The 17,522-nt window shown below is 34.8% G+C and overlaps 1 protein-coding gene across 1 annotated transcript; it reads right to left on the bottom strand.

Annotated features, from left to right (window-relative positions):
- Nucleotides 1-2,313: 2,313 nt before the first annotated feature.
- LOC134272420 (mothers against decapentaplegic homolog 6-like) lies at nucleotides 2,314-16,471 on the bottom strand. The gene is made up of 5 exons (XM_062754657.1): nucleotides 16,152-16,471; nucleotides 15,241-15,976; nucleotides 11,237-11,278; nucleotides 8,676-8,771; nucleotides 2,314-3,680 (listed from the first exon to the last, which is right to left on the bottom strand). The coding sequence occupies exons 2-5, from the start codon at nucleotides 15,632-15,634 to the stop codon at nucleotides 3,133-3,135; spliced, it is 1,080 nt and encodes a 359-aa protein (XP_062610641.1). The 5' UTR covers nucleotides 15,635-15,976; nucleotides 16,152-16,471; the 3' UTR covers nucleotides 2,314-3,132.
- Nucleotides 16,472-17,522: the final 1,051 nt, after the last annotated feature.

Genomic DNA, 17,522 nt, shown 5'->3' with positions numbered 1-17,522 from the left:
TCTTCAGGAGTATCCATCTTCTCCAGAATCTACTCCTTAGAGTGAAGTCTTTTCAACTAAGTTTTAGAACATTGTGAACTTGGTAAACAATAACTACAAAAAAGGGCTTATAAAATAATGTATATTAAAATCAGGAAAAACAAGGGATTATTAGAGCAGTCGTTTAATTTGTGGTGCCATAACATATAAACATATTTTATTGCAAAAAAAAGTCTCGTTAGCATAATTATATACATGTATTAACTTATCATTGTTTCTGGCTGACATGTTTTATATTGTACCAATTGCTGGTTCTTTGTTTTTATAATAAATTCAACTAGCGTGTGTTCCACCTACGAGACCAGTACATAGGATTAACGGCGGGTGTGAAAAATCAACAGGAGATGCTTATTCCTCTCACGCACCTGACCCAACCTCTGGGATATCTAGGGTTCTGTGTTTTATGCCTTGTTTACAAATTTGTATTGCTTGTATATTTTTTTTAGTTGATCACATTTCGTTATCATGTCTAAGAAAATAAAACAAAAGAAAGTCAGTCGCAAAATCTACTTATTCTTTTTTTTTCCACTAAACTCTAATAGTTTTTATATAACCTTTGAAATTACTTAGAATCCATAACACGTAAATAACATTATGATTGTTGATTTTTGTTTTTTATCTACAACGAGTCAGAACAATACAATTAAGATTAGAATATTTTTAGTTCCAATGTACCACCTGCGTAAAAATCGATCTTTTGGAACCCTACCCTTATTTTAATTGGCATGCCTTGAGATTTGTTCCAGGCGGAGGGTATGAGTATTCAAATTTTTGTTCATATTTTATATGTCCGAACACCAATTGCATACAGTGTTTAGTCTTCGTAATGATTCGGTTTTGGCTATGGTACGATAATTTTTTTTAACCCACGTACGCCACTAACTAACAAATTGATGTTACAGTGCTTTGAACATTCTCATTCCAGGAAAGCATTTCGCAATTTCTATGGTTCTTATATGATCTTGTTTGCAAATACAATCTATTCTTGGATAACATGTTTCATACACTCAATAAAAAAAAAGAAACACATATTCAGATAAAACATAATAATCTAAGTTTTAAGTTTAAACCTTAATTTTATAAGTGAATTTAGAGTGTGGTGTGATGAAAATCAAACATGTCCTATGTTAAGTTTATATCATTGACATCACCTCCAAATGCAAGAGACCAATCTCAGCGCTTGTTGATTTTCAATGTGCGGACGTCGTGCACGAATACCAGCTCCCCTCAGTCTCTTGCGAACAACCATGTTCCTAGCTGGTGGAGACGTGCGTTTAACTGCTGCAAAGCCCATTTATGTACACCAAATGCAGTTGCAACTTCGATCCCGTTGTGTAGCTCTTGTTATTATCATTGTTACAGCTTTGTTGCGTTCATCTTTGTTTAGGTGTGGCAATGCAACATCAACATTGCAATCATAGCATAAATATGGGTTTAATAGGAGTGTTTATTGTTTCCCTAAATCCAAAATTTCATTGAAAATAGACCCCCGATTTACAAGAAATCGTGTAAAACACTATTTTCATAAACATGATTAATCAAGGGAAATAGTTCCACAATTGGGGTTTAAAAGCCCATGTTGTACTTTAAATAGGTCACTTGTATCCAATGATTAAAAAAGAAAGTTGTTCCATATACATGTACTTTTTCAATATTTGTTTGATGAGTAAAACAAGATGCGTTCTTTTTTGTTGAGTATACATGTTTATGAATTACGAGATCATTGGTTTTATTATTATTTGGACTATGGAATACCAGATCAAAATAGAGCTCGCAGCATGAATGACTTGTCAGTGGACAGGGGATACTTACTCTTCATAGGCACCTGAGCACTGGACAAAAAAATATGCTTTGTATTGAAAAGCTTAAATGTATAAGTGGTCCCCACCTACCTTTCAAAGGGAGAGTGAGAGGATATGCTTGAACAAAATTGATTCTACACTAATTTAAATAAACTTGAATCTACACCAACTGACATTGCTTCCATATAAATATGACCAACCGTGGCTTTGATGAAGAGAAGATTTTTATATATATATTTTTAATTTCCTATATATTCCCAACCTTTGATTGTCCATTGTGGCCCCACCCTACTCCCAGGGGTCATAATTTAAACAAACCTGAATCTACATCTACTGGCGATGCTTTCACAGAAATATGATAAATTTGAGCCATTGGCTCAGGTGAGCTAAAAATATCGGTAAAAAACTTATTTCTTCTTCTTTAGTTACACTAATTTCCTTTTGCAAAATTCCTGAAGAAATGATAAAGACCTTTTCAAAATCTTTAACATTTATTTCAAACAGATCCAACATTTTCTCTCATTTTATTCATCATATGGCTAGACAGTCAACGTAAAACGCTGTTTTAATGGATCCTCACGTTTGCCTTTTTTGTTTTAAAAAATATGTATTTTGTGGGTAAAACATGAAGAAATGTCATAGCTGAAATGCACCACATTCACAAAGTACATGTATATATCTATAACAGTACACATACACATAATTGTAACATATAATCAATGTTAAACAGTATAACAGGTCATGAAAAATATTTCTCCTTTCGTCAGCTTAATATTATCAGAAAAATGTTGAAACGTCATATAGAGTTATCCCTCTTTGTTCATTATTTAAAAACGATGGTCTTCGTCAAAACAGATTTAAAATCTTAACATTTACTGCAGATGAAAAAATGTCGTTTTAAAAAAAAGAATAATATACTGCAAAAAAATATTTTAGTAGAGGAGTTATGAACTGAATACAATTTTTGGTAAAGGTAAAAAACAGATCAAAAATTGAAACAAAATAGGATGAGGGATTTAATTAAAACTGCAAAATTTAAGGGGAATTTCTTTCTTAAAATCAAAAGGTCCTCGGATTTTTTTTCTAATTAAAATCATATTACTAATTAAAAGAAAAAACCAGGTTTTTCACTACACAGTACCGATGATTCTTTATAGATTTGTTCCCTAACTACAATTCAGTGTGTTATGACATTATAAATAACATGATCTCTTTGAAAATTCATTTAAATATATAAATGAACATAAAATGTTTCTATGGCAACTGACGTCACGTGACGATGGGCGTGACGTCACCTGTTTACATTGAGTAGTACTTCTAACCATGCCGGACATGACGTAATAAACTGCCTGTGATACGAAGGTCCCCATCCTTTGGCAAAACTAATCCGTATGGACGTGGGATCATACGGCCCATCCAGGCAGCTTCTCTCTTTCACAGCACTAAAAACACTGGCCATATCGTAATTAAAAATATTCATGGAATATCCCGGATTCACTTTAATCACCACAGACGTTCGAGAACTAGGGTTATCTAACGTCGGAGAGTTCACAAACACCGGAAAATTTGACCGATTGTACAACCAAACTCCGTCTGCTTCCCGACTCAAAACGAGGCCGAGCCCTATTTTTTCCCGCGTCCGTTTCACACAGTCCACATCCGTTTTGCCTTGGACTAGTCCCAAGGAGAAACCGTTCCCGTGAGGTAGATCTTGAAATATGTTGAGATAAGGTTCGTGTACTATGTACAGTCGCCCCACCCGTTGTCGTAGTTCCCAGTAAGCCACGGAACACCAGTGGTCCGACATCCCCGACCCACAGTCCTCACCCACAGAGGAGTCTAAAAATAGAAACACACCAAGTTATTAATAAATGTGTAAACATACACATGTGCTTATAGATCTTAACTAATGCGAAGTTAGCTGCAGAACTGAAGCTCATCTGCGAAAACAAATATTGATAGGCTGTCCATCGTCTCAAGCCGCGGTCCGGAGTCCGCATAATTTTTACCTCTCTCCTACAGAATGGGAGATGATCTTACATTTTTGCGGTGGTTTGCAACGTTGTAGGCTGTCCAGCCCAATGTTTTCCTACCAGTGAACTATACATGTAAATCTGCATCATAAAAACGTACAGTGTCATACATCTTATTTTCGAATGTAAAGTATAATACTTGAATGCTGCAACAAACAATGTTACATAAAGAGTATGGGAAATCAATTCTTTATTATACAAACGTTAATTTACGATGTGCAGACGGTCATGAAAATTTTGAATTTACCGGGTACTGAAACAGCTGCTTTTCAAATTTCCAAGGACTCACCGTCTGTGGTATGTATTCGTTTTTTCATTCAATCTTTCATTCAAATCTCTCTCTCTCTCTCGATCGAAAATTTTATGACCTATAGAGAACATTAATCAAATATCCAAATAGCTTAACATGTAATAAACATTACATGTATCAAATTAGATATTGCGTTGTCCTTACTAATATTCAGTTTGAACTTAAAGAATATGGCATGCATGAATTGTAATTTTTTTTTTTTTGTCCGTCATCTCATTTATTTCATTTCTAATAAAACCTGGATTATGTTTACTCAATTAGCTTCCCTCTCTTTAATTAATTTACTTTCAGGGAGTATATATATATCCGATTTCTTTCAGGCAACAAGTCTATACTTCATTGCAACCGTCAATTGTTTCCGGGCACAATAAATTATATACCTTCATTCAAAAAAATTTCAGAACAAAGTCATTCAATCAGTTATGACTGTCGACCTATTGCACGGTCTATGGGAAAGAGACAGCGAGTATGAATAAGAAAGAAAAAACCCATCCCTATAATTACTGGCATTTTTTTCTCTAATTGTTTGAGAGACAATAACCCCTTTGTGGCCTCTCGGCTCGGTTGTAGGTCGTCAGTGGTTAGATTTGCACGCATTCCTTCCAATATATATACTACTCATACTTCAGAATGGCTGGCTCCAACTGGAGCGGTCCATTAGCGAGGGGCGGGCAGGTCGTTTTACAGGTAAAGTTCTGTAACGAGTTATTGATTGGTCCCAAAATGAAAAATGTAAATCATTCTCCCCTTTTATTCCCGAGAGCACGGTGTCTCCACCTTAGAGGAAATTGATTGATCTCGCCGCCGACTTACACGGCGTATATACATACACCGACTGCACATATTATGACATAATGGGTCTTGTTATTAGACAGCCACGTTTTTATTACATACCACATTTAATATCTCGTAGTCTTTAAAAACTCTTTTTTTACGTCTCGCATACCTTTGAATCCAATAAATGATATATACTTTTTGCTAATAGATTTTTTTTTTTGCTTCAGACAACAAAAAAGAAAAGAAAAGTCATTTACATGTATATTCAGTTTTTGATAGTGTAAGTTACACACTAGTATACGGTGCATTTGTACTACCTTCAAAAGTTCTTTTTAAGGTTATTTAATTAAATGTATGTATATAAATGGAAGGAGCATATATTTAAACTTGAAGTACATGTCAAAAAGACTGTACATGCACTGATGCTATCAAAAAATTATCTTCTTGAATGAAAATATGTATGTCTTTTATCTTGGTCTTATGATCCGTGTTGACCTTTTATGCGACAACTGATTGATGTAATGAAGCACACTTTTACTTCTTACAGACAAATCATATTTTATAAAGTCTAATCAAGACACCAATAAGTCTCGACAAACATCTGCCACAAACATTCCCCAAACGAACGCAATGCACTTTTACATCCGAACTCAACACACACACACACGAGTAAAAAAAAATGACACAATTTCAAAAGGGACTGGAAGAAGAAGATTAGAGACACGAGTAAAAAAAAATGACACAATTTCAAAAGGGACTGGAAGAAGAAGATTAGAGACGGTCAATATAATATGCATATGTACTATAATAAACTGATAATGAACCCTCTCGTTAGCCCGTCTGTCGCCCGACATTACTTAACTAAAGGTACAATCCATGTTTGAGCTATCAGGATCATTTCAGCGTTTTCTGACAAGTTTAGATTCCAAACTTCCTCTTGGGTGCTACTGAATTTCAAAATATGCTAAATAGACACCAGGATTGACAGACATTTATCTTTATACATAGTATATAGGTTCCTGGGAGAAACTGATTTTTTTGTTTTTCCAATTTTAGAAAACGCTCCTTTTTTGAGTCTAGGATAGCAGGAAAACCATTATTTTTTTAATTTTACAGAATATATATGTTCTCTAAAAACAATAGACTTAGAAATAAAAGAATGTGAACAGGAAGTTTTGTGCACTGAATGACAGGACAATTTAATAAGTAAAAAATTATAATGTATCGGAGAAAAATATGCTTTAAGAAATATATATATATAAATATGTTTAGATCTCTACTGAAGTGTTAAGATACTATATTTTCATAAAATAGCTAGATCTCCAACTTAGTCCAGAGACCAAAGTCAATTAAGACTAAACTAATTCCACATTTGTTTACAACATAAAGTTTTACAGTACCTTGGTGACTTAAAAAAAATCTCTTTAGGTAGAAAACTGATGGATATTTAAAATTATTAATCCTTTCCTCATAAAATCGAAAGAAAATATAGATTTCAGTGGTGGATAAAGGAATTTCATGATAGTAAGTGCAGTAAAAAGCAGGAGGTCGGGGGAGGGGGGTGGGGGTCTGTATTACAGTATTGATCTGTCCAGAGCAAAGCTGTCATGTGACAAAACACACTGTCAAAGAGAGGTGGGGGGTTAGGGGGTGGGGAGGTTGGGTTTTTTCACTCTGGTGCTGGATCTGTCTTTAAATTTTTCTAAAATCATTTATTTTTTTAATACATGTATCAATCACTTTCTCTTTATAAACTTTCTATTACATTCATAACTGGGAACCCAATGTCATTTCACTTCATACAATATATGTTGAACATAATGAATATAGGAATGCTAGAACTTTTATAGTTGTGTTTCATATGGAACATGATAAACAGCAAACTCTTCACACACGAAACACAACTTTAATCCATTGTTAACAATACTGTATTAACAGCTAAATAGGAATTAAACTGCTATAGCCTTAAGACTACTTGACTTGATTCCGTGTTATTAAAACACCCTCACCTAATACAAATATGCAAACAGATTGAAAAATTCATATCGCCATAACAAAACATAGCAATATACATAACCCTTTTTTAAGTTTCAGGGTTTTCAGGTCAGGGTTTTTGGGGTTCCACAGCAGCATTTCTGTTATATATAACCAAGTTAATAATGAAATAATTTAAAAAAAAAAAAAAAAAAAAAAAAAAAATTCAATGTTTACAAAAAAGTGCTTATAATAAAAAATTAAGATATAAACATGATCAAATGTTTTCAAAAGAATTTTTAAATGACTAAAATATCAGATTTGAGGAATTTAAAGACTTTACATGTAGAAAAGGTGTCAGTGAAGCTTCTAGTGCTTTTTAAGCAGACATATTTCTTGCAAAAAATTTCACAATTGAAAGTTCAAAACATCCAGCTTCATGTGCATTTCTGATACCCCTTTTATTTGCAACTTCTAGAAATGTAAGTACACATGTAAATTTTATGACATTTCAATAACATTTAGCAAACCTATGATATATTCACCTGTTAATTTTTTTTTTTTTTAAGTACATAATGTGAAAATCTGTTTACATTTCTGATGAAACAGATTGTTGTTTTAAGATAATTTGAAAAGCAGGTATTGCAAGGTACTTCTATAATTATTTTTTTCTGCACTAAAATGACATTGATTCAGAAGTAAACGTTTAAGGGACTCGCCCCCAAAAAATTCTCTTCTTATCGCCTCATGTAGGTACAATGCCAAAAAAACCCTTAACGACTGAAGCGTGTAGTCATGAATGACAAATCTTTTATATCAGAAAAGTGAAAGAAAAAAATAAATAAAACGGGATCCTCTCTCTCTCTCCTTCTCTCTACCTGGGCAGGCTAAAAAGATTTCGAGAGATAGAAAAAAAGACAGGACACGCTTCACGGCACAGTTTAACAAGAAGACACTACAATTGTAGGTCATCCTGGAGCAGAACAAAGATCAAATATTTAAATCGCTCGCGAGGGCAAACGACACAATACCTCGCTCTTGACTGTTCCGTCAAGAAAAATATTTGGATTTCGTGGTGTATTATCAACTTAAAGAGCTAGCGGTTTATATTGGGAATAAATCTTGGGGTCTTGTCTTTTTAAAAAAATACTTAACACAGACTTGACTGCATTTAGGAGAGAAAATATTTGTGAATGTTGAGTCAATAATTAGGAGATATCTCTCAAAATAGTCATGGGCTATGTGAGGGCCCTTAAAAATTATCAATGATCATTTCATAGACAAATTGACAATAATAGGTCAAAAATAGACCTGTGTATATGAGACTACTTCACTTTTATCTTTTCAAGGGTAAAAAATACCTTAATTTCTAATCAATTCTCTGATCACAACCTAAAGAAAATATATATATATTCTGCGACTGTAAGACAATTTCTCAACAACAAAAAAAACTGAGCAATTTCTGATTTGATGAGGGAATCATTAATGTAGAAAAATTAACATTTAGGCAAAACTTCCAAAAGGGAAAGACCAAAGGGGCATAATGCATTGATGGATTTAGCTTACAGGGAGCTGAATTGGTTTTTAAAATTGATGTACAATTGTACACTCTCATTTTCAAGATTCCCACTCGCAAGAAGAAAAATTCTGGGATCCACCTACTCAAAGGAAAGCCATAATAGACAAGCTACAATTCTTCTATAAGGAAAACCACTCAGAAAAAAAAAGTGTTTTCGTTACCTGATATATCACCGTCAAAATGTTTTCTGCATGAAGGTGTGAGACCTGTTTCCGTGGAAACTGTTTCCATAGAAATATCACTGGGCCAATCAATTCCTGAAATTAAAGAAAAGAAAATAACATTACAAATAGCTAATGCACTTTATTTCTCCATCAATGTACTGGTTCATCAATAGGCGCGGTTAAAAAAATCATGTGCATGCAGGGCAGGACAAATAGCTAGACAGAAGTAGGGCTTGTAGCATGTGGATTGGCAGAATCGAGAGCATGTAAATATAAGGAATAACTGTCAGATTTTTCGATTTCATGATGATGCTCAATCGACTGGCTTGCATGATAATTTTATGCATAAATGCCTATGCAAGTTATCACGCAAGCCAATCGATTGATCACATCATGAAATCAAAAAATAAGACAGTTATTCCTTGAGTAAAGGGTTAGGTGGAGGTATAGGCAAATATTCTCTGATGACCTTACTACAAACACATATACTTTTTAATTTGTTTAGATGCAAACTTTGCAATTAGTTCATAATATCCCATTTATCTGGGTGTACATGTAACTTTTCCACACAAAAGTCTTTTCCATATAATTTTCATTAAATAATTTTTAAGCTGTAAAATGCTTCTTGTGGCAGATATACCATATGTGGCGATTGAATCCTGTCTTATGCAATAGTCAGTTGGCAATAGAGTACTTAATTTTGATAGTCATCCATGTGGCGCAGTTGTTAGAGCGTCAGAGTCAAGATATCTGCATGTTCAAGATACCAAAATTAGGTACTCAACTGCCAACTGACTAGGGACAAGACAGGATTTATCTAAAATGGTCACCCACTCTGGCACATGGTGTAGTGGTTAGAGTATCTCCTCTATAATCGCGAAGTTGATTCTTACGTCGCTGGCTCGAATCCCACTGTGGGATGTGGAGACCAGTCCTTCGGATGAGACCGTATAAGCTGAAGTCCTGTGTCGCAGTAGATGATGCTGGCACAAAAAAAGATCCCTCCCTGCTCAATGGCCCTGAGATTCTCAAGAGGGACGTTAAACAATATACAATCAATCATAGATATCAAAATTCAACTTTACTTTTTTGAAATGGTTACTACCATTATTTCCCTTGGACAATCCAATCTCCATAAATATGGAAGCCAAATAGCCAATAACTTTTTTTTCCCAGAAAAAAAAATTAGGGGGGAACAGAGTGATAATATGAGTACATGTATACAGGTCCATTTCAAGAATCTGTACACTTTTTAAATCTGCAGTCCTGTTCATAAATAGAATCAAAAGCATCTAGATCTGGACTTGAAATCATAGCCAGCAAGATGGTCTGAAAATCTTGGATACTGTATACAGGGTTATTTTCACCCCATGTTATTTTTGCCCTTTTACACTTGAAAACAATTTTGTCCCGTTTTATATTCGCCCAGTTTTGTTTAAGAAATAATACAGTGTTCTTTGAATTCGCCTCGTTTTAAATTCGCCGAAAGAAGGATCGGGCAAAAGGGGCAAAAATAAAACAGGGGCGAAAATTTCCCTGTATACAGTATTGTTTTGTTGTGCTATACATAATGTATCAAAATTCTGTCATTAAGAGAGTTGTGTCCAAATTGTAATGATTCAAGTCGTATCAAAATTTTGGTGTTATAGGTTGCACTATGAAGTAACACAATGTAAACAAAACATGATCATTCTAAGAATGAGTTGTCTTGTTTTAAATCTGAATGATTGCATGCTCAGTTAACATAGGAGAATAAATGCAAACATGGATATGTTTAAGTGATTTAGAAGTCACACTTTTTTTCCCCTAAGTATATTGAACACTGAAATTTCACCAAGTTTGTTTTTCTTGGTTCCATCAAGTTTGAGACAGAGGTTCAACTGTATATACAGTAAAACTTTGTTATCTCAAAACTGATAGAGCTGAGACAAAACTTTAAAATATCTGAGAATTTGAGATATCGAGGGTAAAATACTTAAAGAATATGTGGATGGCACTTCCACACCACTTCGACATATCCATGGAATTCGAGAAATTGGAGTTCAAGATACCGAAGTTCAACTGTATATGTACTTGCTCAGTGAAACACATCGTCTCAAGCCACGGTCCCGAGTCCACATATAGCTCTCTCCTACCCGTAGCTGCTTGATCACAAAAAGTGTCGTAAACTTGAATATTTACGCCTCTCTATTGTGACGTCATATTCAGTCAGTGGCAAATTTTGTTTCCATTGCAATTGAAATCAACAACTGACGTCAACAGTATGCAAGAAATATTTCCTTTACTGCAATTGGATATTGAAAGGTTGCGATAAAGTTCATCTCCCGACTATGCTTTACTCGCATTGGTCAAAATTTAAATGAGCTACGAAGAATTCTCTCCTCGTTCAACCACTGCCAGAATGGGAGAGGATCGTACATTTTGGCCGTGGTTTGCGACGATGAGTGAAACATTTTTAGGAATGTTCTCAACTGGCCAGTTAAAATTTAGATGGCCCAAATAACTAGCAATAACATCATTATTTCTAGCTCTGCTATACTATATATTTGTATGCTTACCTGAGGTAAGAGAATTTGCTTTGTCAGCACAATATGAAGATTCTGAAATTATATTAAAAACATTCAGTTAATTCCATCTTAAATCAATTCAAATGAAGTTGTGGTAGTTCTGCAGTTCAAAGCAATAAAGCTCCTTTAGTTTACTTTTTCAGTTTTCAATTGTGAAAACTTGCATGTCATATATGTATAAATGCAGAGAAATAGTCAAATTAATTCTGAAGAAATGACTCCCTTACATGTATGAAGATGATGATGATTTTTAAGCTCTGACTTTTACATCTTCAAATTCTAGCTATTGTCAACATTTTCTCTCGCCCCCTTTTTCCAACATCCCTCCCCTTTTCTCCTTCCCTCAGTCTTCAATATACATTTACGTCTTTTTCCTAACCATTGCTTTCGATGCTTTCCACAAAGTTTTATTTTCTTCACTTTCATACCCTTCTCACTCTCTTTCTTGTCTGGCTACAGGGTTTGACATTAAGGCACGTCCGACTGACTGAGTCTAGTAAAAGATAGGTCCGGTCGGGTAAAATGTCTGTGTACTAGACCGACTGATCGTGTAAGAAAGTAAAGGAACTTATTATATATTTTTAAATAAATTATTTATTGCCGATGAAAAAATAAAACGTTTCTAACCGCAGAGTACAAAGAAAACCACATGTGTTACAGACAGCATGACTGAAGTGCTATCAGTTCATACATGTATGTATTGACATTCGTAACTACTCGGCCATTTTCCTAGAGAGAAACAATGAGCTATATATTGTTTACTTAAATGGCTGAGTAGTTACGATTGTCATTGTCAAAAGATTCACGTTTACGACATCGGTAATCATGTAAATAACAATAAAACTATAATAATAAAATTATTCTTGCTAAACTTAAATTCTCTGAACATTTTTAATGGCATCGAGTACTATTGTACATGTATACAAGTTGAGTAAACTAGGACTAAACATGACAAGCCACATGAATATGACCGAGTTTCAATGTGACGTGTGCGGGAAAATGTTGTTATTTCAATGTGGATTCTCATCATCTGCACAGAAAAAACAATTATCACTTTTTTGTACTTTAAATATGTTTTCTCAAGTTTGGTCAGGGCTAATGGTTAAAGGGTAAGGGCTAGTAAAAATTTGCCAGAGTAGCCCGACTGGTCTAGTATTCCAAAAGCTTAATGTCAAACCCTGGGCTAAAACTGTTTCTTTTTTTTCTCCGAAGACCAAAAAAATCTTAACCTCTGATTTCTCTGTCTCTCTCTGTTTTGTCTCTTCTTTTCTCTCTCTCTATTTCTATTGTTTTGTATCTTTTATCTTCTTAGAACTACAAGTTCTATCATATTTCTTTTTTTTTGCCTTTCCCTCGAGACATGTGTACCTCCCCCCTTCCCCTCTCTCAGATTGTCATGTTTGTCTTTTCTCTTTCTTATCTCTAGCTACTCTTGCCTAAGGACTTTTCTTATTTCTTTTTCCTCCTTGACTGTCAACCTCTAATTTCGCTGTCTCTCCTGTTCTTTTATCTCTTCCTTTCTCTCTCTCTATTTCTACCTTCGTCTTTTTCTATCCTGTATTTCATTTCCCTTGAGACAAAGGGAACCTCTCTTCTCTTTCTTTCTCTCTCAGTTGTCCTGTTTGTCTTTTCTCTCTCTTATCTCAGTCTTTCTTCCACCTCTCTTTCTCTCCCCCTGGTTTAGCCCCCCTCTCTCCATATCCCTGATATCTGTCTTAACTTTCTACCTGTGCCCCCCTCTCCTAAACAGTCATTTATCAGCATGCCTTTTAAACCAACACAGAGAATACGCTTTCCCAAACATTAAACAGCAGTTAAGGCCTACCTAATACACCAAGTGAGAGACCTTTAAAACTGTCTTCTGTTTACACAGAACAAGCAAGAATTCCTCTCTCTAGTCCCCTATAACCAGGGTCTCTACATCCTGTGTCAACAAGCAGTATGACTTTATCCCTTCAACGTGACCTTCACAGAGGTGGATCCAACATTTTAGGGTCCCTACACCCTGTGTGTCTACAGGCAATATGACATTATCCCTTCTACACTGAACCAACTGTGACCTTCGAAGGGGGTGGATCATACTTTTTTCAGTTGGAAGGAGAATAAAAATTTCAAAAAGGTCAATAGTCAAACATGAAAATTGTACTTATCTATGTGTTTTTAAATGTGTGAAAGGAGGTGAAGGGGGGGGGGGGGGGGGGGGGCGGGGTGGTCACTGCATTCCCGTTTCCTTTTAAAAGGTGAATTCTTTCCTATAACAATGAACATGATGGAAACACTACTTTTTTTAAAAATTGATATGACTTTTTTGAATCCTTTTTCATGTCAGATGATATTTTTAAAAAAACTTTCCTTGTTTAAAGGGGAGGCAGACTGCCCTCGGGTCCCCCCCCCAAGGACTTTACCCCTTCGTCACTGCATCAGCCCTTCACTTTTCCTTTTACAATCATTTCAGCATTCCAGGTTCAATTTGTTAAAAATTTGACATTATTCTTCAAAAGAGCGGGGTTATCATTAAGTCCCTGGTGAGGGGTTAGATATTGTGTGTTTATTGGAAGGGGATGTGTGTGTCTTGGAGGGGTCTCCCTTTTACAGAGGGAAAAGTGTTTATAAACTGAGAAATGGGAACAAGATTCTGAGTTCTGCCTGGTGCATTCTGAATTAATTTTTGTTTACCTCTATACTGTTTCAGTTTCTTACTAATTCTTGCCTCTCTTGTTGTTTCCTCTATTCACTAATCACTTGATGCAAAAAGTGGATACTTGAGTAATTTTTATCTATTATAATGATTGTGCACACGAAGCTTTGGGTAAGGGTAAGCCGTGTGCTTGCTCTAAATTATATGAACACATTATAGCAAAGGTCACTCTGTATGCGACAAAATTATTTCAACTCTGACTTTATTTTCTGAGCATTACCACTTTTGTATGTGTTCATCATGTTTTGAGGTGTTCTTTGAATACCAAAAGAGCATAGATGCTTTATATCACTAAGAGCACAAACTAAGAAGATGAAGACAGATTTGGAATTTTGCTTTGTCTGGCCTGATTTTCTTGGTTTGACTAACCTTTCAAATCTGGCTCGACTACAGAGATGGAAACAGATTTGTGTATCAAAAACATGTAGAATTCTCCTCAGAAAGTGGACACGGTTTTGCTTTAATCAGCTGTTAATCCATGGCAAATATATACATGGAGCACTAAAACACTGCTGTAAATGGGTTTAATGTTAAACAACAGTACTATAAAAAGCCACTTTAGAGATTTGATTTTAATTTAAATTTAAATTTCTTTATGCACAAATAAACCCAGATTGTGACCTTATCAACATGGCACAACCATCCTCCCAATGCTTGTAATGACCAAAATTCCTTAACTTGACCCATTTCAAAACATTTCAAAAAGCATCAACATGCTATGTCTACACATGCAAATGCTCATCATTGACCTAGATATTACCCACATAGATCCATTGACCAACATTCACATAACAACAACAGGATCAATTCCATGCTACATAGATAAGATCAATGCATTCTGCATCCACACATTCAGTTGACCTACAGAATCCTAGGATGTTTTTTCACACACTTTCATACATGATATTTACAGTATCACCAAACACATACAAAATCTTAGTAGATACCCTCTCCAATTCTTGGCGCTATATTCAGCATCCTGGGACACGGGGGCCAGGGAATTTCTCAATCAGGTATATTAAATGACATAATCCCCCTAGTAACTCTGATACATGTTTGTATTCCATCTCAGCCCCCCTTGCTAAGAGAGGAACCCCAGATCCCCTTTTTCTTTATGTCCCGCTGCTGTTTTGATACCTCAGGGGTAGGGACAACCCTGTTTATCGATATTTTAACCTTGGACACCCCAGAACCCCTTCTTTTTAAGTCCTACTTCTGTTTTGATTCCTAGGGTCAGTGGAGGCTGGTGATAGTCCTGTTTATTCATTATTTTTTACCTGGGACACACAATTATTACCTGCAGTTTGTTGTATACTCCAATGATGCGGATTGCAACAAACGTACAGCGGATCTTTATCCGTTTCACAACACGGCAATTGCCGCAACGTCGTGTCCAAAGTCAGGTCGGGCCAACGCCAGACCTGACAGCACAGAATATGAGGGTCCGTCGTGTGTTTCCCCATTTTTAATTCCACATTGGGAAGCAACACACATGGAGTTTGTTCCCTGCCCTTCGACTCTACGCTTTGGAGCAAAATTTCCAAGTTTTTCTCCTTGAGGCGTTTCAACATAGAATGAAGGACTGATTTGCTTTCGCTCGCTTCTTTTTCATTTTGACTTTCGGAGTCATTTTGTGTTATTCGTAGTTTCCAGAGCTCGCGTACTAGTGTCGATCTCTTGGAACGAAACATATAAGTCTCCGAATACTCCCCTTCCGGAACATTGGATATTGTCCTATATTCACTAATGGTGAAGGTTTGGTGGATACGAACACACAAAGCATAAAATTCCTGCGTGTTTCTGAAAGTAATCACACATTTTCCAAAGAATACTTAATCCACGCTTGTTGGCGAAACATCTAATGGACTGTGTTAATAGTCGGCGTGTAATGTATAAATTTATCACATGTTGATAGCAAGAAAAATCCTCATGAATCTTTAAATTCCATTGAAAACATAAACACCGACTCTCTATCTTGTTAGAACTGCCTGCATGTGCGTAAATTATCCAAGAGCTCTCCCGTATCAAAGCCACTAAAAACAGAAGGGAGAAAAAATTTTGGTATTTAAAAAAAAAAGAATTCAGTTTAAATTGCAATCAACTTTTCAACAGAAGAGTAAAAAAACTTAACCTTGGCGAGTCCATTTCAAATAGCTTAGGGGGTTGTTAACATGCGTTCATTAACTTATATATCTTTTAATATTTTACCTGGCTGCTCCAAAATATTCACGACTCTAGCATTAACAGGCAATCACAGATGAAGAAATGGCTAGGTATTCCAGAAGAAAATGGCGAACTTCTTTGAATGTTCACGGGATATCAAGATATGTCATGATTTTAACAAACAAAACACCATGTCTCTACTTTATCGAAATCTTAGTCTCTCCATTGAAACACACAGGTACGACTATTTACCGACGAGGCGAGTTATTTAGATAAAATGCGTTCTGATTGGTCGAAGGCTACCCACGTGACGAGTCTAGACTTTTTGGCGCGGCTTCGTGTCTGTTTGCGAGTTATAAACTATGTTATCGTGCAGGCGATCACTTCAAAACCAACGATTGCATGAAAAACGGGAGCGGATTCAGACAGTGTTGCTATATTTTTTATTGAAAGAAAAACAGAAATACAAAAGGAGAAAATCTGTATTATTTCATAAATTAAAAATGTGGGTTGAAATTATTTTGGGTGGGTCGTACATGTGTTTCATTGTTTAATGTAAAAGTTCCCATGAAATCAATTAAACATAAATACCTGTTGTTTGTAGATTTATGTACATGTATGTATTTTTATTTACAGCTACGAAGAATTTCAAACCAACCCTAATGAGGATAGGTCTTAAACATTAATAACATTTATTTAATCCACTTATTACAAAAGTAAAAAAAAAATTTGAAATTCGATATTGGAAGGGAAAAACATAGAATATTTGTCAAATATTGTAACCTTAATTCTTTGTATATATTAAGATTTTTAAAAAAAAAAAAAAAAAAAAAAAAATGACGTTTAAATTAATTCAGAGACATATTAAACCATATGATTTTATATGTCTCTGATTAATTGTAATGGGATTCTTTTTAATTTAATTTTTTCTTGTTTATTTTTATTTATTTATTTATTTATTTGATGTTTTCGTAAAATTGTTAGAACATGAACAACATAAAAAGAAAGGTGGGTCAATTTGGAAGAGGGGATGCGGATCATAGCTGAAAGGTGGCAGATAATTGTGTTAGGGAAATGGAAATCTCCCGTCTTTCCAATACTTTTCAATGATTTTTGAAACATGAAAATAAATAAAAACATGTATATGAATAAATTAATTAATTAATTAATTTATAATTAAATAAATATAAAATTCTATCTTAGTTTGGTACAAATGACGTACTTAATCACCCCTCTCATTATTTTCTAGAAAGTATATTAAATTGAAAAAAGAATTTAATTTAATTTAATTTATTTAATCACTTTAATGCTAATTCTTTTTTTTTACTTTTACATTATACTTTTAGTGCTATATTTTGTGGTACACAGAACAGTGTGCAGTCAGTTTTAAATATTTCATTTAAATGACTCACGGTA

This window comes from Saccostrea cucullata, unplaced genomic scaffold (genome assembly GCF_032062105.1).
Source record: "Saccostrea cucullata isolate Sc308-1 unplaced genomic scaffold, CSIRO_AGI_Scuc_v1 ctg2240, whole genome shotgun sequence".
Classification (NCBI taxonomy): domain Eukaryota; kingdom Metazoa; phylum Mollusca; class Bivalvia; order Ostreida; family Ostreidae; genus Saccostrea; species Saccostrea cuccullata.
Note: the sequence above shows the minus strand (reverse complement) of the source record. Positions and strands in the feature narration are given on the sequence as shown.